Source organism: Mirounga leonina, unplaced genomic scaffold (genome assembly GCF_011800145.1).
Source record: "Mirounga leonina isolate KUSES-001 unplaced genomic scaffold, KU_Mleo_1.0 Mir_366, whole genome shotgun sequence".
In the NCBI taxonomy this organism is placed as follows: Eukaryota; Metazoa; Chordata; class Mammalia; order Carnivora; family Phocidae; genus Mirounga; species Mirounga leonina.
The window spans coordinates 12,723,802-12,747,205 of record NW_023270709.1 but is presented as its reverse complement, the minus strand read 5'-3'; the positions used below and the strand labels follow the sequence as shown (position 1 = coordinate 12,747,205).

The following is a 23,404-nucleotide window of genomic DNA, read 5'->3' as shown; positions in this document are numbered from 1 at the left end:
TCGGACGCTGAACCCCCTGGGGGTTGCAGACTCGGATCCGCGAGGGCCCGGACTGTCCTGAACCTTGAGGACTAGTGGGGAGGCCCGCCCCAGGATCTGGCCCTACCGCATGCATCCAGGTGTGCGGGACCTATCGGGTTGGGCCCAATCTCCAGGCCTTGCTCTCTTCTCCCCGCTGCCCCCCATCCTCCCCACCTCGGGGTGGAGATTCTCCCAGCCCCAAAGTTCCAAGGGGGGAGGAGAGTCCGGGGAAGAGCGCGTAGATACCCCCATTGCTTGAGTGCGAAAACACACCCACTCACACTCGCATCGCGCCCTGCACACCCCAGCAGGCAGTCTGCCTCTGTTCCCCGGTCAGGAACTGACCGGGAAAGCGGGTTGGGGCTGTTGGGAAAAGCTGGAGCTGATGGCGAGATTGCCGCGGCTATAAATCCATCACTTCCCAGGTCAGCTCTGCGAGGCGCTGGGACTAGAGCTGGCGGAGTGAATTCCTGGGCCAGCGCGCATGCGTCGGCAGGTAGCAACCCAGCTCTTTATGACCAGGTGAGATGTTGGTGAGCAGGTAAAAAAGGAGGATTTGCCTAAGCGATTCCAGGGAGCGGGCCCGGCCGAGCCCTACAGCCCATGCCCGGCGGGGACCCGTCGCCAGGAGCGCCGAGCCGCGATGTCCATACTTGCCAAAATGGGGGACTGGCAGGTACGGGGGTTTGCCTTGGCTGGGGCTGAAGTGGGCGGGGGTGGAGCGGGGGAGGGGGCCGGGAGGGGGGGAGGCGGAGAGGAAGAGCCTTGGCCCAGGGCAGGAGAGTCGTAAGTGAGGCGCGCCTGGCAGCGCCCAGGAGTGTTCCCAGGAGAGAAAGGGCAGAAAAATCACGCGCGGCCGGCGGGCCCGGAGCTGAGCAAAGTCCGGCGCAAGCTCCACAGGTGGCCCCGGGGGTCACTTGTGGTTTGCGCTGCGGCCTTTCACGCCCCCCCCCCCCCACCCAGTAGAAACAAGGGTGGATGACTAATTCGGGAGGGGGAAGGGCGCGGGGCGGGGGTTGCAGCGCGTGGTAAGGAAGGTTCACTACTCCGTACGCCTCCGTTCTTGCCCTAGACCCCAGGGCTACGCATGAGGTGGGGTTCTGGTGCACCTGTCTCTCTTTCTGTCTCCAAGTTTGGGGGACCTAGTGGGTGTGGAGAATGGAAAGGGGTCCGGATGGACGGGTCGCGCCCGCGGGAATGTTCTTTGGGGAAATAACTTAAAAGAGTTTGCACAAAGTTTAGCCTCTCTCTCGGTCCGAGTCGTGAAGCCAGTTTTCGCCGCTTGGGCTATAGATTGGGGTGATTGGATGAGGGGTGAATGGTGGGTGATAAGGCAGGTCCAAGATTTGCCGAAACCGACGTCTGCCGAACTCGGCCCGGCTAGGCCTCGGGTACCACAAGGCCAACTTGATCCTGCCCCCCTTGAGTCCTGACCCCACCCCGGCCACAGGAGCATTCTTCCGGCTCTCTCCTAACTTCCAGAGATTTCCCCTGTGGAAACCAGGGCAGCTCTTGCCGAGCTGGTGAAGGTAGAACCTCTCCTCTGTCGCCGATTTCGTAATGGGAACCGCAGGACCCTCTTCCCCCCACCCCCACCCCCTGGCACAGGGAGGCCTGGTTAGGGCGAGATTCTGTGTGCCTAAAAGCCTGCAGGGCAATTTGAACCGAACGTCGGGAACTTCCCAGAGAGAAGTCGAGGCTCTGCCCTTTCTGGGATGAGTTCTTTTTCGTGTTTCAGATTTGTGCCATTAGAAATAAAGTTCAGAGTCTTTACTACATTCTTTGGAGTTGGGGAAAGGAAACTGTCTTGCAATTTTTATTTCTCTCCTTGTATTTATTATTTTTGTTAACCCTGGACTCTTTTATACCTCTCCTCCCAATTAAACCTCCCTAAAATGCAATTTCATTCCCAAAGTTAGACTGACTTTGTGGTTTAAGGGTGCAAATCCCACACCAAACACAAATGTTGGGAATCCACATTTTCCCTCCCTTGCCCCAGTGGGCCTCAGGGCCCTTCTTCCTTCTTTTCTCTGGAGGGTGTAGACTGGGGGAGGTCTTTAGCTGAGGTCTTTGCAGTTTTCTCCACAAGCCGAGTGCACCTCTCAGCCAAACTCCTCGGGTCTGAGAAGGTAACAGTAGTGCAGGATCAGCCTGGGTCTGAGCTTCTAAAGGGCCTACGGTTTGATCTGGTCGCAGTGAGCATATGGCCCAAAGGGGAAAGGAGCGAACCCTGGGCCTGGCTCCTGCGGGCTCACAGTTTGGCAAGTGGTGGGAAGCCTGCCTCTCGGGTGGGGCACGTAGATTTGGGGCCTGGAGGGGCTGGATCCTTCAGGCTTGGCCCATTGGGCCCTCCGGTCCCACTGAGTGGTGACAACCAGAGAAAATAGTCATTCAGGCCCCTTGCTGTCTCTTTGTTTCTCTCGGTGTCTCTGTCTCACACTGATACTCATTTTTCCCTCCAATGGTCTCTCCACGCCCCCACTTCAGGCCTGGACCCCCGACCTCTAGCCCCAGGCCTGGCGCTCCTGTCCCGGGGTGCTGGTGAGGACGGAGCATTGACATGCAATGAAGAGACTTGTCGTGGTAATGACGTTCCCACAAACGCCGCTCGGCTGGCTCCAGGGTCTACTGGGGCGCTCGCCTGGGCCTTTCTTCAACGCCCAGAACTCCGGCCTGGCGCAGAGTTCGCAGGCGGCGATCTGCATCTCAAAGACACCCTCGGCGGGAATACAACAACAGTTTAGCAGTCCTGGCGGGTGCGGAGCCACAAATCTGCAAGGCTTGGCTCAGCAAGGGGGTGGGGGGCGGGTGGAGAAGATGAAGGGCCTTGAATGCCTTCCCCAGCCCACAAACTGAAAGAAAGCGAAACTTGAAGTTCCCTTAAGCACAGTGTGGCGACGTCTGAGGGTGTAAAAATCCCATGCTCCCAGGCCTAGGATTTGGCCTACAAATCAGGCTCTGCAGCTGTGGCCGCTTGCTGGGAAGGTGTAAATGCTCGAGGCGGCCCATCTCCCGACTTGAAGACACTGCTTTGGGTGGCGGGCCCCGGGGACAGCCCCTCAGGTGTTTGGTGTGAGTGCTGGAAGTTGACCATTTTCCAGGTGGAGCGTGGCTCCTAACCTCAGGCTGTGTTTAGCCAGAGAACTGTGCTAGTGTTCAGGTGGGGAAAAGGACTGTAAGGCAGTGCCCAGGGGAGGGTGTCCCTCATGCTCTAAATCCCCCTTCCATCTCGAGTCTTTTTCTTAACTTTTGGGAGGGCCTCTGGCCTACTCTGCCTGGCTTGGGGCATTTGCTGCAGTCATCCGGAAGGAGAATTGCTCTTCTGCAGATGGGGGAGGGGGAGGAGGTGGTCCTCCCTCCTCTTGCCTTCCTTCCACCTGTTAAGAAATGCTCGGATTTGCCAAGCGCCTTTACCCTTCTGCAAGGACACACTATGGAGACCCGGGAGGCCTGGAGATTTGGAAGAAACAGGCCTAGATGGAAACAGAAGTCATTCCTAGAGCAACTCTGAGGCCGACCTACTGTTGGTGAGTTTGCAGTATTCAAGAGGGAGAAAGACACGCAAAAACTTTTTTATGGAGGACGAATGAGAAGCTCAGCCAGAGAAATTAATTACTCCGTATTTCGAAGGATTACATCACGTCTTTCTTTTTAATTTCTTCTTTAAAACAATTCACTAAAACAGAAGAAAAAAATATTTAACGTCCCGGTGAGGCGAGCAGGTCCCTGTATGGAGCGGAAAAGCCTGGACTGGCCAACCTGGACTAGGGGGTGGCCCCCGGGCCTCCGGGTTCCGCGTCAGCCGGGCACTGCGCCGCGAGCGCGCCCGCTTTAGTAACATCACCAAATCATGAAGGAACTCTCCCTGCTTTAATTAAAAAGGGGGATCTTGGGAAAACTGGAGCAGATTAGCACAGCGAAGAGTTGGTTCCCAGCGATTTATTTTGATGCATGCATGACACGGAGCACACATGTCGGTGTTTCGGCACAACTCCAGGAGCGACTGTGAGTCTCCGTAGGAGTTCTGTATTTTGTCCACATCGCACCTAGGAAACCCTTAGCCCCAACACCACGTTGAATTATCAATCAGCCCTAGCTTCATACAAACGAGAGGAAAATCATTTAACCCCTGGAGCTGTCAACTAACCTCTTCAGGGTACAATTTTTATTTTACACGCGGCAATTAAAGGATCGCAAACCCCAGCCGAGCGACTGGAGCCGTTTGGCAAAATCTTCAACCTGGGGGGGGGGGGTAGGGGGGTGGGAAGCGCAAAGCCAATAAAACTCCCAAGGCGCTGCGGCCCGAGGTGGTGGCTGCCGCGAGCGGAGGCGATCTCTTGTTGGGCAAAAATCCTGGAGTGACTTTGCCGGTCTTGGTTTGATGATTATATTTAATTGCGAAAGGGATAATAATTTCTAATAAAATTGGACGGGGCCGCAAGGACAGCGCGGTTAGCGTTGGCAGGGGTGAGGGAGAGGTGCTGAAAGCCGAGCCCCAGGCGCAGCCGCTTGGACCCTGTACGGTGCCGGGTTTTTGCGGAGGGCATCTCCCTCGAGGAGGAGACGGAGAGGAAGAGGAGAGGGGTAGAATGGCGCGGCGGGGAGACTGCGGGTGGCTGGGGCCGGGGCGCGCGGCTGGTCTCAGCGGAGATTTTGTCGGCTCACAGGCGGGCGTGCGCTCTAGGAGCAAGTTCGCCGCTCAGAGAGGCCTTTATACCTGGGTCGGAGCGGCCGGCCGCAGATTGCGGTGCTGGCGAGCAATTGGACTATTGTTGATATGCTAATGAGGCGATTAGGCTGTTGGTAAAGAGCTGGAAAAGGGAAAAGTTTCTACCATTAGAGGGAGATCTCCGAGCGCACACGGGAGCTCTTTCGCTTCTCGCCTCCTCCTCCTCACCCTCCTCCTCCTCGCCCTCCTCCTCCTCCTCCTTTTTGCCCTCCTCCTCCTCCTCCTCGCCCTCCTCCTCCTCCTCCTCCTTGCCCTCCTCCTCCTCCTCCTGCGCTCACCGCCGGCAGCCGACACTTTGCGCTTACCCAGAGAGTAGCTCCACTTGGGTGCGAGGCGGAGAAGGGGGCAAATCCGTTCACGCCGATCCATGAAAATGCTTTGGAAACTGACGGATAATATCAAGTACGAGGACTGCGAGGTAAGCGCGGCGTTGGCTATCCTTACGGCCGCAGGCTCCGAGCTCTACCTTCCCGCGCCTCCTCCTCTCCTCGCAGCCAGCTGCGAAATGCGGGTGGGACAAACTTTCCCCAGCGCAGCGCCCGCCTCTCCAATTCGCCCGGAGAACGCAGGGGAGAAGCTGGAGAGGAAGGATGTGGACGCTGTCTTCTTTCATTTCCCTCCTTCGAAGCTGGTGTCCCACTCCCCCCCCTCCACCTATTTTTTTCTGCCCAGTTTTGGGCTTGCCTAAGAGTGGAGCGAAGAGACGAGCATGGGTCTTTGAAGCAGTTCCTGGCAATTGGGCACGCGTCTGTGCACCCTGCGTGTCTCTCCAGCGAGATTCTGGGGGCCGAGTCACCAAGAAGAGAAAGGAAAGAGAAAACCCATTTCCCTCCTTATACTTCCTCTCCGATCTTTAAAATTCCTTATTTTATTTATTCATTTTTTTTCCTTCCTTCCTATCTTCCCCCTCCCCCTTTCTAAAAAGGAAGGGTCTCTTCTGTTTGGAGAAGGAGCCTGCACACTTCGCTCTGAGCTGTGTTGCACCTCCCAGTTATTGGGTTCAGTCTGGAAGCACCTCTCTCCCAAATTGCTGCGGGGCTCGCTCCAGGTATCTATGTTATTGAAGAAGTTCTAAGCAGCTTCTCCCTCTGAGGGATACTCTGAGAGCATCCCTGGGGTGGAGGTGGGAGGGCTGCACCGCGTGGAGCCGCCTAGTCGCCGGGTCCTCAAGCTTCGGCCCCTGCAGCGGCCTGGCAGTCGGCTGCGTGACCGTGGGAATCCTGGCGGGGCTGCACACGACCTCGGGTGCGCGGAGCCCGCGGCGCCGATGGAGCGCGCCTCTTTGGAGCCCATTTTAAAGACCCAGGGTCTCCGGAGCTCGGCTTCTCGGGGCAGCCGGGGCAGCTCCAGCACCACTGCCCCGCCCGCGGGAGGCGCTGGGAGCCGGCCTGGCTGCCGCGGCCCCGAACTCCTTCACAACCCCGGCTGAAATAAGCGGAGGAGTCACAGGAGGGGGAGGGGGCCCGCGGCCGATTACCTAAATAGGTGGTAATCCCGGTTTTTGCTATTTTTTCTTTTCTGTTCTTTTCTTTCTCTTTGGCATTTGGAGCTGGAAATGTCTGGAGCAGAGGTCTGCGCGGGCGCAGCTGCGTGGGTCTTGTCTTCATTTGAAATCAGAACCCGGGTTTGTGTGAACGATGTGTCACCGGTTCCCTTCCCCCTCTCCTCTCCGTCGACTATTTTAAATCTTTCCCCTTTCCCGGGCTCTTTCGTTTCGCCCTCCCCTCACCCCATGGGGCACGGGGTGACATCCCACGGGGACGGCGCTTCTCTGGGGGCTCCTGCTGCGCGCGGTGCGGGGCGCGGAGACCCCGGGGCACACCAGCCGCTTTGTTTTCAGGCCCGTGGCGGGGGGCCGGGGTGGGGGGGTTTGCTCTGCGAACTGGTCCGAGTGCGCTCCTCAGTCTCCGAGAGTGAATTGTCCCCGCCAGGGCTGTGGCCCGCGGCTCGGGCATTTCACTTTGGCGGAGGCCGAAATCCAGCTCCGGACGCCAGGCCCTCGGCGGGCGGGGTGCGAACCTCTGCGCGGCGCCGGGCACCGATGAGCCCTGGGTGGGCGGCGAAGCACTTGAGGGACCCTGTGGGGGCGCGTGCGGATGTGTGTGGAAGTGAGGCAAAGAGAGGGAGAGCGCGAGACCAGAGCGAGGGCTGATTCAAGAACTTTGACTGCGGTGGGCGAGCGCCGGAGCAGGGATTTCGGGTTTCCGAGCCGGCCCAGGGCTGTCTAATTATGTCGGGGCTCTGCAGGGACACGCAGGAGGCGAGGTGCCGCTTGTTCTGACAACGCAGCGGGCGGACTGGCAGCGGCGGCAGCCGTGCCGCGCTGGGAGAGAGGGAGCTGTGTCATCCGGGGGGTGGGGGGCGGCGTCGGGCGGGAGTGGCCCAGCCAGTCGGACGGGTTTGCGCCGGGAGCCGGGAGCCCGTGCCAGCGGCGCCCGAGCTGGGCCGCCTAGCGTCTCCGCGCGCCCCGGACCGCGTCCCGGCTCCCCCTCCCCGAGCCCCTGCCCCGGAGAGCTGAGGGCGGGGCGGCAGCTGCCGCAGAGCGAACGGCCCGGGCTGTCCGAGGGAAACTCGAGCGGCGGCGAGGCGAGGCGAGGGCCGGTGGAGCGGGCGGGCGGGCCGGTCCCGGGCGGGGCGCCGGGCGATGGAGGAGCGGCGCGGCAGCGGGCAGCCGAATCCCGAGTCCCAGGCCCGGCTGCGGAGCGGAGGAGCCCGCGGCCCGAGAGGGCCGGGCAGCACCTCCCGCGCCGAGGGCCCGATGAATGCCCGGACGCGGTCCCCGGCAGCTCCTGCCCGCGACGCGCGGCCCCCACGGTATCCCGAGGTCTGCCCCAGCCTTTTAGGTCTGATTGTCCTCGCTCGCTTCCTCTCCCCCTCCCCCTCCCCCGCGGTCTCCCCCTCCGTGCGCTCCGGCTCGGCCCCCTCCCCCTCCTTCCCTCCCTCCCTCCCTTTTTCCCTCCCTTCCTCCTCTCGGGCTCTCCCTCCTTCCCTCCCTCCCCTCTCCCCACTCTGGGCTCCTCTCTCTCACCCACACTTTCTTTCTCACACACGCACGCAGACACATTCTCCCTCTCTGCGCTCTCTCCCTCGGTTTCCCTCTCTCCCTCTTTCTCTTTCACTTTTGCATGCCCTGCAACCTTTTAAAATGTTGCCCCTTCCCTGTGATTCGCCAGACGCCGCGCCGCGGCCCCCCGCGCGCTCGCCCGCTCCCTCTCTCGCCCGCTTTTTGTCTCTCGCGCTCCCTCTCCCCACCTCCGATTTGCTACACTGAGGCTCCCGTCAATGGACTGCATTGAGAGCCGGCTCCGGCGCGAGTTGCCTCTCCGCTTCACGCTCGATTTCCAGGCATTCTTCCCTTATTAAGTATTCGTGTAATATTAATAGTCATGAATATCTGCTATTAGGAGGCTCCAGGAACGCTGCCCAGCGCGGTTATTAGAAGCTCAAGCGAAGCCGCCGCTAAGAAAAGAGGGGAGACACGGATTAAGGAACACGCACATACACACAGACACACACACACTTTTTTCTTTTCCTTTTTTGGGGTTTTTCATTTTTTAAGGAAGTTTGAATCATAACCGATCACGGCAGGATAGAGACCGTGGGTTCGACCAGCTGAAGGCGCCGCTCGAATCGGTGGTTCAAGTTCGGATGGACCAGAGCGGGGCTCCAGCGCTCGGGGGAGCGTCTGCGCTGTGACTGGAGTCCTGGGTGGCGCGGGGCTCTCGGCGCCTTTTGTGTGGGGCGCGCTCGGGCGGCGGGGCAGCCGGGCTCTCCAGGCTTGCTTGTTTTTTTCCACCCTGACTCGTTACCCCAGACTCTTCGCAGATGTTAGTTCACAGTTTTTCAGCTATGGTGAGTCCCATCCCCACCCCCATCCCTGTTTCCTTAGGAATTCTCTTCTGGAAACCTGGTGTTGCGGAGCTGCCCGCAACCTCGGGTTTCGCGCCCAGGTTTCCTTCAGGGCACCCCTTTTCCATTTGCATTTCTCTCTTTCCCCTTTTCTCTCGCTTTTTTCATTCTTAAGTCGAATGCATTACCCCCCGCCCCCGCTCGACCTCTCCCGGCGCGCAGACCTACCTCGCCGCTACTTCCCCAGGCGTGTTTCTCGCCACGTTCATCCTTATTTCCTCGCGTCTGCACTTGTTCCCGAGATGCTCTCAACGTTTGATGCTTAATCCATCTGTAGGAAAAACGCGGCCGGTGTGTCCCCTACCCTCGGGGCCCGGGGCTGAACCTCCGAGGGTTCGCACTCCCTTGAATCAAGTCTGTTCGCTTGTTTTGCAAGCGAATTGCAATAGAGGAACATAAAGTCAGGCGTTTCTTCTGCCCTTTGGGGCTGGGGTGCAAGGGGTGGGAGCCTCCGCCCCGGGGTGCACCTTTCTCTTTTAAACCCAATAAGGCTGAATCTTTCTATTTTAAACCTTGACTTGACGTCCCCCCTCTCCCCATCCGTACCATAAATCGACCCTGTCGAGAAAAAGGCTCCTAACTGAGGAAGCGGAAAAGACAGAACCCCATCCTGCAGTTTAAATCTTCTTTAAGCTGGTAATTTAAAGGTGTGCTTTCGTTACAGCCCCTCTACGAAATGTTTCTATTTAAATAGTCATGAAATGGTAATAGTCTTTGAACGTGTATGATTTTTTTTTTCCTTCCAAATAAATGGAACAGGGTAAACAATAACGCAGTGGCAGGCAGGTTCAAATCCGGGGGAAAAAAGAAAAGGCCGCTTCTACTGTTTAATATTTAGCAGGAATTTTAATTTTGCTTAAGGGAGGTTTCACGCTGCAGTTTAACGGGCTGTATTCTGGGAGGCCTTTTTCTATCTCCCTCCCCCACTTTGAAAGAGAAGCCTAAACAGAGCCTCTTATGCCCCCACATTTGCACGATCTAATTCCCTGCGTTTTTGGAAGAGCCCGTTTCACTACTGGGGTATTTTCCGAAATGAACAACTTAGAGCTCATTTCTTTCGGCGGCCTGCCGACGGGAATGAGCGGTTTCCCACGCAGTCCTGCGGAGTGGATTTAGAGTGGACAGCTGTAACTCGACGCCTGATTTCTTGTTCCCCCCTTCTTCTCTCTCTCTCTCTCTCTTAGGACCGCCACGACGGCACCAGCAACGGGACGGCGCGGTTGCCCCAGCTGGGCACTGTAGGTCAATCTCCCTACACGAGCGCCCCGCCGCTGTCCCACACCCCTAATGCCGACTTCCAGCCCCCCTACTTCCCCCCGCCCTACCAGCCTATCTACCCCCAGTCGCAAGATCCTTACTCCCACGTCAACGACCCCTACAGCCTGAACCCCCTGCACGCTCAGCCGCAGCCGCAGCACCCGGGCTGGCCCGGCCAGAGGCAGAGCCAGGAGTCTGGGCTCCTGCACACGCACCGGGGGCTGCCCCACCAGCTTTCGGGCCTGGATCCTCGCAGGGACTACCGGCGGCACGAAGACCTCCTGCACGGCCCACACGGGCTTAGCTCAGGACTCGGAGACCTCCCGATCCACTCCTTACCTCACGCCATCGAGGACGTCCCGGTAAGAGGCCGCACGGGCGGTGCTAGGGAGAACGCAGCGCCTGCTCACCCACCCCCAGAGAAGATAATCGGGACACACAGCCTGTGGGCCCGGGGTTTTCCTCAATGGCATTTACTTTTTCAAAATTTCATTTTATTTTTTGGGCGGACACTTGGAGAACCCACATAAACGACCGAATTAAAAAATTAAAAAGTAGTTGAGAGTTATAGCCCTAGAACAATGGTTCCTGGAGCTCCTTCAAACAATGCCTGCATTACCATTTCCACCGACACAGAAATAAATCAGACGAATGTCACCATTAACAATATCTGCCCCTCTCCACGACAGTAAACTGTTTCGATTGGGAGAGGATCTAATTCCACCGCTGAGTCTGGCGTGGGGGATTGCTCCCTGTCCTGAAAAAGATGTTGAATTCAACCAAAAGAGCTCATTAAATACCCTAGCACTTTAGAATAAAGCGTGAACGACATCCTAAAAAAATTATTTTTACCGGATTTCATAAGCACTAGTGATATCTAAAAGTTATGTGTGTAGCCTACCCTGATTAAAGAATAGTAAGTAGCAAATCGGAGCAGAGGGACATTAAAATGCAGCCTCCTTCTCCTCCTAGGGGTGCTAAGTGCTGACCTCATAAATCATTAGCTGGGTTCCCAACTCCTATCAGAACCTGCTACACCCCATATTAAATTAAATGTTTTGAGACTATTGGGCAATACATTATTTGAGTTCTAATCCAGTTATCAATAAATGCAGTTTAAAACGATTTCTGAATAAGCATGGTATTAGCACATTTACTATTTACAGTGTAAACCAGGCTATTGATAATTTGAAAATACTTTCTGAAATTAAATTTAAACCAGCATCTCTGTTTCAATTCTACGTATTTATGGTTTCCTCACAACCCTCCTGAAATGGAATTAGAATGAGCCAATAATTTTATTAAAGCTGTAAAGGCTCTGTTAATGCTGCTTTTCTTTGGAGAGGAAATGTATCTGGATGTGATTTTTACTAAAATGCTATTTCAAATTAGTGCATCAAATATTGCAGCAATATGTCCGTTGACAGTTTAATGATTACTGCATTAGTTTGCAAAGAAAATGGTCAGATGAACTTACCTGCTTGCTTGGTGAATTTAAAACATTATTTAAGTTACATAGGAAAATAGAAAATTTATTACAGCTCTCATTTGGCCCAGTTAATCACTGAAATTTGTTGGTTATGTTTAGCAGCCTTGCATGGAAAGCAGGAAAAGTAGGCACTTAATCCATTGTGGGGTTTAGTAAGCATTGTGTGTGTGTCTGTGTTCATAAATGTTTTTGGAAACTGATACTAAACAGTGCATTTCTTGGGAAGTAAAATAAGAGGAGGAATAGTTGAGAAAATGCAAATTAAAAAAACAAACCTGGAAGTTGTGATCATTTCAGTTCCCCTTCCCAAAGAGTCTCTGAATCTTTTTTCTAGCCCGCTCTTTGGACATATTTGAATTGCAAAATGCACTGCAGCCTTTTGGAATTACCATGAATTAGAATTGCTCTACTTTGCAAAAATTCCAAAGTGGCTGGTGTGACTTCTTAACACCTGTATAGTCACTTTTTGTGGTGAAATTAGTAGGAGAAATTAACCAAAAGATCAAATAAAAACAAGGAAACCCAGTTGCTGCTCTTCCCCACCTTCCCCCACCTATTAAGAAAAAAATTCTTTCAAAGGAATTTGGGTCAGGAAAAGGGTTGTTTTCAATTTTCCCATTGCTGCAACAGTTAACCTTTAATAAGAATGACTGCTAAATATTTAAGAAAATCAAATTGATGGTGAAAATTATTTAATCATTAATATCTCAGTGGGATTTTAAACTTAACAGTCTTCCCTGTATGGACAAGGTCTAGAAATAACACAAATAAAAGTATTATGCCACACTACATTTACTTTATGGGTTTAGGGTGCATGCATAAAGGGATCATATTTCCCCATATAGTTAAAACACAAGAACTGCAGCAGTAGTCATTTCTGAACATTTCTCAATTTAATTATACTTAAATCCAGAAGCACTTTAGGCAAGTTACAAATGAGAGCATTGAGTATAATAAAACCTGTAATAAAGCAACTTAGTACCATCCACCCGGAATCATTGCGATCAGGCACAATTAACAGGAGCATAAATCCAAGACAGAATGGAAAATGTTCAAATCAGTATTATTGTTGGACAAAGACTAGAGAAGGAAGTAATAGTTTTTTAAATGGTAATGCCTGTGTTTGGTAACGATTGCGAAATCTTCTATCTCAGCAGCCCTGGTGCTAATTTGTAAACACAGCCAGACATTATATTGCCTGTCAGTTTCTGCATTAGAAAACATGATTTCATTTTACTTTCTAATCACGTTTTGACTCTAGCACACACGTATACCCATCCATCTGTAAAAAAAAAAAAGAGAGAGAGAGAGAGAAAGAGAGAGAGAAGGAAAAAAAAAAAAAAAACCCCACACCAACAAATCCGCTGCTGGACAACAGGAAAAAAAAAATACCCTCAGAGGTTTTTTTTGTTTTTGTTTTTTTTTAATCGTTTTCATATTCCTTTCTGATACCCAGTTTAGGCAGTAATCATCTTTAAAAATTATTTTTAATTTTCCATAAGTGAAGGTGTGTATATGCCTTTGCTTTTTATCACATTACCTAAAACGTTTACAACACTCCCCTCTTACTCCCGCCTCTGTCATTTCTATTGTGTTTCCCTGGCTTTTGCTGCATGAACACTGGAAACGCTGAAGTCCGAAGCTGCTGAGGCGCCAAACTAAAGCTAGGTGCATTTTTAAAGGTTGAGCTGACTTTGTGAGAAAGATTAGGTGCTCCAAAACTTGGTTTAATTTGCAAAGAAAGTTTTATTCCCCACCCCCACCTCCTTCAAACATGGATTATTTGCTGGGGGAGGAGAAATTGGCCGTGGGTGTGCAGTGAAACCTCTTGAGTTCCAAAGCCTCAAATTCCAGTAAGCCAAGATGAGATGTTTATATATAAATGTCACTATATGGGAGGAGGAAATTTTGATTCTATACCTTCCCCTCCCCCCATCTTGCACAGAATATTCATTTCCTTTTGTTTTGATTATACACTTACATCCATGTGTATCCTTTTGTTGCAGCATGTAGAAGACCCGGGTATTAACATCCCAGATCAAACTGTAATTAAGAAAGGTAAGCCATTTCCTTCTACATTCCAGGCATGTCCTTACAGGCGTAGTGCTATTTAAAAGAACTCGCAGAGCTGTATTTATTTTTTTCAAATAGGATTTCCTAAAGGCTCAGAATTAGCAAATAGATGGCATAGAACAGCAATGCTTAAATGATCGGCTTTCAGTATGTTAGTAATGGCAACAGGCTAGCTTTGTTCATGATTTGACCATTTAATTTAGTTTAATGATATCTAGACAAACACATGAAATGTGTAATAGTTGAACTGATTTGGAAGTGGCATTTCAATTTTGAAATGGTTTAACAGTTTAGTTAATCCATTGTGTGAGTGGCCATGAGTGTTAAGAAGTGTATAATGCTAAAATAGTGCAAATAATTCAACATTAATATAAAAGCAATTGTGTTTTTGTTAACACTCCTTAGCAGAGGAAGAAAAAAACTTTCATGTTCTTCAATTTAATTTCTCATTAGCTGTTTAAGGGTTTTTAAACTTTGTGAATTAGGTTAACAAAAATTTGGCTTTTGGTTAAAATTAGCATCTTGAAGATGTCAGGATTATTAGCATAATTGTTCAGAGCAGAAATTGTTTTTAAAAAGTGTCAAGTGATTTGGATGGATTTGTAATTTGTATTGTGTTTAGTGAGTAGAAATAAAGTTTACTGGATTAAATGCTATTCACAGCAGCTTTTTTTGTTGTTGTTATGGTAGCAATGTTACATTACAGGAACCTAGGCACCACCAGAGGACGATGCTATATAAAACTGTTCTCATTTCTAACCCCAATCAGTATATTGTTAGCTAAAGTTTCATTTTTGCATCTGTGAAGTCTTTGTCACGTCAAATTAGATGTGCAAGGGATAAATCTTAAGAGATGCTCTTTCCAAGTCGACATGATAATTGGCTCTTTTATTAGTAATCTCTCAAGAGTTCGTTTAACTCCTATTGTCTCTATTAGCCTCCCCAGAGCTATTAATGTCACAAGTGATCTATCCAAAACCTAGAGCCCCCCACCTCCCCATACGTCTAGAATATCCCCATTACGGAGGGAGGAGTACTGAGGAGAATGTATGCATATTATTATATATGTCTCCTTGTGGAATTTTAAAATACAAATGCATACAGTACTTAAATGGTTGTGAATGCATCTGAATTATATTGATGTTGAGAAATGTAACATGGTAGTACACTTTTTCCTGGCCCTGAATTTTTTTCTAACTATGGTGGGGCCGACAACGAAGAGCTTATGATTTTAACTAGTAAGAATATATCCTCTCCCCTTGCCAATGAAGACACTTAAGCAGACAAGGATATTAACTATTTGCTCAACAAAAGGGCATATTGCTAGTGTCTTTGGTAGGCCTGTTTATCCTTTTTCTCTCCCAGTTCAAAATGGGGCTGTGAAATGGATTTCCAAAACTCGGGTCCTTTTCAAAACTAAACGTAGGAAAGGGCCTATTTATCAAAAGGATGGGGCATGTGTGATGTGTGACAAGAGAATCCACCACCTCCCAGATTGGTGCCTTAACTGAAATGTTCACTTACAGGCCACTTCAGCCATCTAAACTCTCTGCTGATCTTTATTACAGGTCTTGGGGACAATTTCTCCCCAACACTGAACCCCCCACCCCACAGAACCTCCGAAGTACACATAGCTTGCTCTCGGTGTGCAAACGTAATCCCCTCCCCTGCACCCTATACCGGTACTCCAGCATCTCTCCTCGGATGAGAGCCCAGGGGGTCACAATTTCACCACCATCTCTAGACAGCACCCCGAGGGCTAACAGGGAAGGGTCCAGGCAGAGGCACAGGCCTGGCTGGTGGGGCGAGGTGGGGGCGCCTCCCGGCCGCCGGGCGAGGTGCGCCGAGGGGCTGAGGCTCGATCCCCAGGACGGGAATACTGCAGGGAATAGCACAGAAGCTGGGGGAAAGGAGCCACAGGATTTCTCAGGGCTGGAAGGAAAGTGGGGGTTGCGGCGCAAGCCGGGGCGAGGGCCGGGGTCCGGCAGGACTTAGGAGAGACCCCCGACGCCCACACGCAGCTTCCCCGTCTGTCTCCGCAGGCCCCGTGTCCCTGTCCAAGTCCAACAGCAACGCCGTCTCCGCCATCCCCATAAACAAGGACAACCTCTTCGGCGGCGTCGTGAACCCCAACGAGGTCTTCTGTTCAGTTCCGGGTCGTCTCTCGCTTCTCAGCTCCACCTCGAAGTACAAGGTCACGGTGGCGGAAGTACAGCGGCGCCTCTCACCGCCCGAGTGTCTCAACGCTTCGCTGCTGGGCGGAGTGCTGCGGAGGTGAGGCCCGGCGCCGCCCTGCCCGCCCCGCCCCGCCCCGCGGCCCGGGGAAACACTGCGCCTGCGCCTGGGCGGCGACGCAGACGGGCCTCGCGCCACGGCCCTCCCTTCGCGGGAAAAGAAAGGGGCGGGGAGAAGGGCGTAAAACCGGGTGGGTGGGAGCTGGGGGCGGGATGAGGCGGCGCGCGCCTGCGCTCTCCGTAGCCTTCCCGCGCGCTCGGCGTTCTGGCGCGCGCTCGGGTCCGCGGCCGCCGCGCACTCCCCGGGCCCTCCGCCCCCAACCCACCTCCCCGCGCGCACGCGCAGCTCGCTGCACCGCGGGTTCAGTGCCGGCCGCTGCAGCGGCGGGGCGCCGTGCAGCCGCCTTTTCCCTACTCGCGTACACCTTGCAAGCCCTGGAAAACTTCCTCTCAGGCGCCTTACTTTGCCTTACCTCCGTGTAGGGTCTCCGACGGTAACCCACCGTCCCTTGAATAGGGTTTTAAGTAGAAGACGTTGGCTTTCTCTTGAGTCCGCCGCCCTCCCCCCAACTCCCCGTACCCGTCACCTCTGGCCAGACGGCGACTCCCTGTGCCTAAGGCGCTCGCGTTAGTGGTTCCTAGGTACTGCTGCCGCGATGTGCTCCAGGCAGCACGCAAGACACGTGTACGTGCATTATGTGTAGTCGTTACCCACGAGTGCATGTTACATACGTGGCCAGGGATACACGTCTCAGCCCTGCGAGGTCGGAAGGTTTCCTTTCGTAGATAAGATTTGATAAGGGTTTGCAAGGTGAAGCACCTTCCCTCAGGGCAGGTTTTTCCCTCCCTTGGGCTTCGTCCTCCTAGGGTTCCACCCAACTTTGTGAATGGTGGGCGTTGGGTTGAACTTTCCCAGATGATCTTTTCTTTTTTCTTCTTTTTTTAATTTTTATTTTTTTTATTTTTTTTAAAGATTTTATTTATTCATTTGAGACACAGAGATACGGAGAGAGAGAGAGAGAGCATGAGGGGGGGAGACAGAGGGAGAGGGAGAAGCAGGCTCCCTGCCGAGCAGAAAGCCCGATGCGGGGCTCGATCCCAGGACCCTGGAATCATGACCCGAGTCGAAGGCAGACGCCTAACCATCTGAGCCACCCAGGCGCCCCTCTTCTTCTTTTTTTTTTTAATAAGAAAGTAGACCAAGAACTTCACTGTTTTGACGTTTATTCATTTATGCATCTATGGACCCAGAGTCCCGCTCTGATGGGCATATCCCACACAAAGCCTATAAAACCATTTTTGGAAGGTTTTAAACATCAGCTTTTCCAATCTTTTCTTCCTCCTTCACAGTCATTTTGCTTCCCTTTGTAATCTTTTTCTGACACAGATCTGAATCCGCCCTCTGCTTTTTCCTCCCCTTCCCCCATCCCCAATATTGGAGACTGTTTACCTAGGGGAGTATAATCTAATCCACACAATTAAAGAGCACTTGAGTAGGGAATAAAATCTGAAATTAATTAATTTGCTGTTTTATTTAAACAATTTATCTTAACCACTTTCTGATTATGGGAGTCTATTTAGACATCTATTTAGAACCACCTCCATTGTCTCTGAAATCAGTGAAATTTTTAAAGGCTGATACCCGCTTTTGACATTTCTAGTTAGGCTAGTGACATGGCATGTAAACAGTTGGTAAAATGAATTTCCCATTGGGGCTAAAGCCAGAGCAAGAAACGTGAGAGTGATGATAACTTTGGTTACTCTGAAGAACCTAACAGCGGTTCTTGCAAAGACAATTTAAAGACCCCGTTGGGATTTGTGTGATTGTAACAACAGGGAAAATATACAGTAATCAGTTGAACTCAAAAATACCTCAAACCCTAGAGATGAGAACTGTGTTTGTTTGTTTGTGGTTCTTTAGAGAGTTGGGAAATCAAAACCTTCCAACCTGCCACCTTGGCTGCAAGAATAACTGAACACAGGGGGTGCTTTACAGTTTAGCATTTGTCTCCTGTGATCTTTCCGTACCATTCCTTCCTAGGTTTCCCTCCCTTAATATCTCGGGGCCATGATCCTTACTTTTTAAAAGCACATGTTAGGAAGTTGTCAGAGTGACTGTAATGCGACGCAGAGCAACCCAGTGTTTTCTAAATCCCTTTCTTGCATCTATTTGTGAAACAGGGCGAAGTCTAAAAATGGAGGAAGATCTTTAAGAGAAAAACTGGACAAAATTGGATTAAATCTGCCAGCAGGGAGACGTAAAGCTGCCAACGTCACCCTCCTCACGTCACTAGTGGAGGGTAAGCGAGTCCACTTGCTAACAAGAAGAGAACTGTCTTCTGGGAAAATGGATAATACTCAGTGGCCAGATGTTTGGTTCTATTTTGTGTCAATTGGGCAGTTTCGGGTTTTGTTTTGTTTTGTTTTGTTTTTTCCCGGAGAATATAGCTGGAAGGGAACAGAATCCTGGCATGTCAAAAAACTATTTGTACTTACTCCTGTCCTCCTTTCTTCTTCCCCTTTGCCACAAAATTCCACTTCCCTAAGCCCAATTCTGACCTAAACAAAGTGAAAATCTAAGAACTGCATATTCTCCAAGTTCCTGTCTCCTCCACAGAGCTCAGCAGTAAACTACTTAAGCTATTCTGACATCTGCGTTTGAGAAATGCGTGACCATTACTTCCTGAATTAATTTGGGAATCTTTGACCTGCATCCTGATTTAAGACCGTCCTGAAAGCTCAGGGTTATATGCCCTTTTAGGTTTTTGTTTTCCAAACATATGCTCCCTTATCTCTTATTTAAATTGTGCTTCTCTAGTGGAGGGGAAGAAAAGTGAACAATTTTAGATTTTGAGTTGTTGGGCTAGGAAAGAGAAAAGACGTATAAGCATTGCAAAAAGTTTCTCATGGCAGTTTTTAACACACACACACACACACACACACACAGCTTCCAACCCCTTCAAAACAAAAGCTACCCCTGTTCTCACTCCATGCTCTAGATACACTGTCATCAGAATCCACTCACATTCCTGCTTCCTCTGGATTCCTGTTAAGTGTTTCTGATACTAAATTGGCTTAAGTTTAGATGTGTTGGAATGAATGTATAAGCGGTCTTTGTGTTTTCCTTTGTGTTGTGTTGGAAATGTCTCATGCAAATAGGAAAAAACAACAACAACACTTAAATGATCAGGTAGATACTAAAACTACCATTTATATTTAAAGAAGGCATTTTGTCTTCTTTACACCTTACATTTGAGGAGGTACATCACAATGGGATTTGAGTTCCAGCTTTATAAAGAACTAAAATAAAGTTTAAAACTGTAAACTTGAGGAGGAATCCTCGGAGGCATTTGTAAATGGTGTTAAAGATGAAAATATAACTATTAAACAATAAGCAGTTGTTCAGGGCCAGAAACTCTAGTACAGTAGCTTTGCATTAAAAATAACATGAGTACGTACAGAACCCACTATCCATACCCCAAAAGAATTATGCGCCAAGGAAATGGTCGTGGTGGCTTTGGGTGTAGTGTGAGAGTGTGCATGGGCTTGGGGGTTGAGTCCTGTAGCAGGGAGGCAGTTTCTGGAGAACTGTTATTGTTTGTGATCCGCTCCATTTTATGGAAACAAGCTCTGCAGAGAGGGCTTTGATGCTCTAATTGGCGCATGCGTTCTTCCGGAGCTGGAGCTAATGGCAGGAAGCCCTGCAGTAAAAACCAACTGGTTCAGGAAATTAAAACCAAAGATTCGAAAATCAACAACACAGACAGACTCAGTGGAGTGACCCTCAAATCCTCTTGGTTAATCGGTTTGGATGAACAGATAATTATATGCGATCAAGTTAAAATGTAAGCCTTTAGTTGTTCCCTTTGCAGAAAAACTCAACGAGTAATTATGAATATCATTTATGAATGTGTTGATAGGTGTGAGGTTGGAATACAAGAAACATTTTAAAAGAGAAGTTGGGAAAATGTCATCAGGGTGGGGGATGGGACCGGAGGGTGGTGGATGGGATTTACATTTTCAAATCCTCTTGGCCTTCTAGGACAAGTGGCCATTTTTCCTGATAAATTCATCTGCCAGATCCTACAGAGAAGGAAATAAAATGCCTGAAACGAGAAAACAATTAGTTTGTGTTTTCTTCAACATCTGGGTTAAGAAAATAAGAGTGTTGGGAGAAAAATCTGACCTCAACTCTTTACATTCTCTTGCACTCACCTCCTCTCTCGCGTCCTGCCAGGAGAAGCGGTCCACCTAGCCAGGGACTTTGGGTACGTGTGCGAAACCGAATTTCCTGCCAAAGCAGTAGCTGAATTTCTCAACCGACAACATTCCGATCCCAATGAGCAAGTGACAAGAAAAAACATGCTCCTGGCTACAAAGTAAGGCATTTCCCTTACCTCTCTGGGGTCTCAGTGTCTTATTGTCAAGAGAAACAAAAATCAAAATCGTTTCTGGTCGCACTTTTCTCCTGCCTTCGTTTGGTGTTAATCAGCTTTGTTGTTGTAAATAATTGACGTTAACAGCGAAGTCTTAGAATCCATACTCTACCTTAAAGGGGAAGTGTAGGTGGGATTCTTGGTGCGTCTCCATTCTTTTTTTTTTTTAAGATTTTATTTATTTATTTGACAGAGAGAGACAGCGAGAGAGGGAACACAAGCAGGGGGAGTGGGAGAGGGAGAAGCAGGCTTCCCGCGGAGCAGGGAGCCTGATGCGGGGCTCGATCCCAGCACCCTGGGATCATGACCTGAGCCTAAGGCAGACGCTTAACCGACTGAGCCACCCAGGCGCCCCTGTGCGTCTCCATTCTTTATCCTCTCTTCTGCTCCCCCTTCTCAGTTTGAAAAAAAAAAAAAAAAAGAAAGAAATTAGTGTGTATGGGGGTGGAGTATCCTTGGGATTTGATGGAAGCTGAGTATGGATTGGTGACTATGTTGTTTTAGAAAGACCAGCATCGAGTCTGTAAATGGGTAACAGGCTTGCCTGTATCAGTTTTTGTCTCCTATCAATATGTTCTCTGAGGGCAAGGATTAAGCAGTGGCCTGCAAAATGTGCAAGTCAGAAGTTTTCCTAGTTTCAGCCTTAATCCCTTATCCCATTTCTTGCCTTCCTTTTGCCTCCCTCCTGGAAAGTCTCACTCTGTCTCTCTGTCTCTCTCTCTCTCTCTCACACACACACACAGAGCCCACAAGTTTTAGCCTACAGGCGAGATGTCAAATAGGTTTCAAATGGCCCAAGTTATATTCCCATCAGTGCTTGGGCTGAATAGGCTTCTCCAGGTGGTGTGTGAAAAGAAAATGACTGTTTTGATATGTTTTCTGAAAATTAAAAGGCTTGTTTGGAAGCCCTTAATTATCAAAGTCGATGTCACAGGAGGACTTGGAACCAGAGGGCAGAGGCTGAGGCCTCAGGCAGGACAGTTTCCGGCCTGGGGACATCAGCTGGCCTTGGAGAGGGCAGCCTGCCAATGCTCCCCCATTTTCCCTCCTCCCTACCTGCCTCATACCAACACCCCCACCCCCTCCAGGCCACTGCTGTCCCAGGAAGGCCCCAGCTAGGCCTTGGTTCCCAGATTCAGAGACAGCTTCCAGTGTATAGGCCCCCCCTGTCGGTATTTCCAACTTTTCAAGGCCCTTTCTGAGATTTCAACTTTTTCTATTCCCTTAGCTTCCTAAGCACATCCATATTCACAATTTCCCTAGAGATCCCCCACCCTCTGTGTGTTGGAATGGGAAACTGACATTGAAGTGTCTATTTCTTCTCAAAAATCACTCTGAGGGGCGCCTGGGTGGCTCAGTTGGTTAAGCATCCCACTCTGGATTTCAGCTCAGGTCATGATCTCAGGATCTTGAGATCGAGCCCCGCCTCAGGCTGGGGCATGGAGCCTGCTTGAGATTCTCTCTCTCTCTCTCTCTCTCTCCCTCTGCCCCTCCCCCCAGCACTCTCGCTGTCTCTCTCTGAGCTCTCTCTCAATCTCAGTCTGAATTGTCCCCAAGTAACAGGTTTTTTGTGCCTTTGTTTAAAGGCAAAATAATCCCAGGAAAAGTTTGCCTTTCTGTCTGCATCCAACCTGATTTGAAGTGAATGGGCAGAGATTCCATCCCACCAACTGAGGTCTCTCTAGAACAGAGCAGGAAGTGGGTCTCTGATATTTTGAACACGACATGCTCTTGGCGGCTACTGGGGAGATGCTTATGTTTCTGACTCCTCGTGCCTCTCCTTCTCCTTTGTTTCTCTTCTAAATGTGTGGAATGTTTTTGTGTGTCTGGGGTGTTTGGTGTGAGTGAGAAAGGAGGGGGCTGGCAGTTAGGTGTAGCTGAGGGGTGAGAGGGAGAGAGACATTTGTGAAGGTAGGGAGGGCCCTGTTTCAGTGGACATGGAGGGGCGACTGGGTCTTCCCACATGTGGCCACCCCCCAAGTCTGTCTCTGGGGCCTTGGGTCAGGTCCGGGTTCACTGGATTCCGGGGTTGGTAGCTGCAGGGGGAAAGGTTTTCTCTTTGCTGCTGTGGCGCTGCCCACAGGGGAGCCTCAACTCTCTCTCTCCCTCTCTCCCCCCCTCACCCCTCCCTCTCTCTCTGCTTCACTTGTGCTGCAGACAGATATGCAAAGAGTTCACTGACCTGCTGGCTCAGGACCGATCTCCCCTGGGGAACTCCCGGCCCAACCCCATCCTGGAGCCTGGCATCCAGAGCTGCTTGACCCACTTCAACCTCATCTCCCACGGCTTCGGTAGCCCAGCGGTGTGCGCCGCCGTCACGGCCCTGCAGAACTATCTCACCGAGGCCCTCAAGGCCATGGACAAAATGTACCTCAGCAACAACCCCAACAGCCACACGGACAACAGCGCCAAAAGCAGTGACAAAGAGGAGAAGCACAGAAAGTGAGGCTGTCCTCCCGCCCTGCCTCTCCGGCCTCACCAGCCTGGGAGCCCACCCACCCAGTCTCCGCCCCACCTACCCCGCCCCCCCCTCCGCGGGCAGGGGACAGCCCCGGGACCGCCCCGGGACCAGCACACCCCCTCTGCTGCTACTGCCGCTTGCTGCTTCCGCCGCCGCCACCTTCGTCCCCCAGCGTCTGGGGGACTCTCTGCCATCATCAGCGGGGACAGCCCCCTCCCCCCACCCCACCCCCCCGCTGACCTGGCCCCCTGCTTCGACGTCCCACGTCGTCGGCGCCAGCTCCCCTTTGCCCTCCTGTGGAGCCTAAGAGAACAGAACAGGCCGTGAAGCCAGCAAAGACAAGTTCTGTCCAAGTTTGTGAACCATTTTTTAGAAAAACAAAAACAAAAAACAAAAAAAACCCCAGCAACAACTCAACAACGACCACCACCACAAAAAAGTTAAAAACGGTTTTTTTCTAAAAAAAAAAAAAAAAAAAAACCAAAAAAAATTAAAAAAAAATTATATGAGCTTCATGGGACTGAATCACCACCTTCCCTTACATACTTCAGTTCAGAGTGTAGCCATACTAGAAAAAAAAAAGAAAAGGAAAATGACGTTTTTATCAGTATTGTGAATAAACTTGAACACAAATACACGAAGTTCCATGTCATGTCTTCAGTTGTAGAAGTTTTTCCTCTTCAAGGTAAAGCGACCAACTTGAACTTTATCTGGCAACACGATTCACAGTTATATAAGGGAATCAGTGTTCACGTCTCTGTATATATTTATTTATGTGTAATTTAATGGGAATTG

General features: G+C 50.8%; 1 protein-coding gene across 3 annotated transcripts; it reads left to right on the top strand.

Moving 5' to 3' along the window:
- Nucleotides 1-664: 664 nt before the first annotated feature.
- On the top strand, nucleotides 665-22,615 carry TFAP2A (transcription factor AP-2 alpha). 3 transcript variants are annotated; one of them, XM_035030483.1, is made up of 7 exons: nucleotides 665-697; nucleotides 9,844-10,278; nucleotides 13,412-13,463; nucleotides 15,521-15,752; nucleotides 17,894-18,012; nucleotides 19,950-20,091; nucleotides 22,306-22,615. In XM_035030483.1, the coding sequence occupies exons 1-7, from the start codon at nucleotides 665-667 to the stop codon at nucleotides 22,592-22,594; spliced, it is 1,302 nt and encodes a 433-aa protein (XP_034886374.1). In that variant the 3' UTR covers nucleotides 22,595-22,615. The 3 variants fall into 3 exon arrangements, with proteins under 3 accessions (XP_034886374.1, XP_034886373.1, XP_034886375.1); XM_035030482.1 differs by lacking the exon at nucleotides 665-697 and adding an exon at nucleotides 5,118-5,168; XM_035030484.1 differs by lacking the exon at nucleotides 665-697 and adding an exon at nucleotides 8,576-8,602.
- The last annotated feature ends 789 nt before the right edge of the window (nucleotides 22,616-23,404 follow it).

Coding starts and splice junctions, on each gene's coding strand:
- TFAP2A (XM_035030482.1), top strand. CDS start 5,118: ATGAAAATGCTTTGGAAACTGACGGATAATATCAAGTACGAGGACTGC. Junction 10,279..13,411: donor ACGCCATCGAGGACGTCCCG/GTAAGAGGCCGC, acceptor CTTTTGTTGCAG/CATGTAGAAGACCCGGGTAT. Junction 15,753..17,893: donor CTGGGCGGAGTGCTGCGGAG/GTGAGGCCCGGC, acceptor TTTGTGAAACAG/GGCGAAGTCTAAAAATGGAG.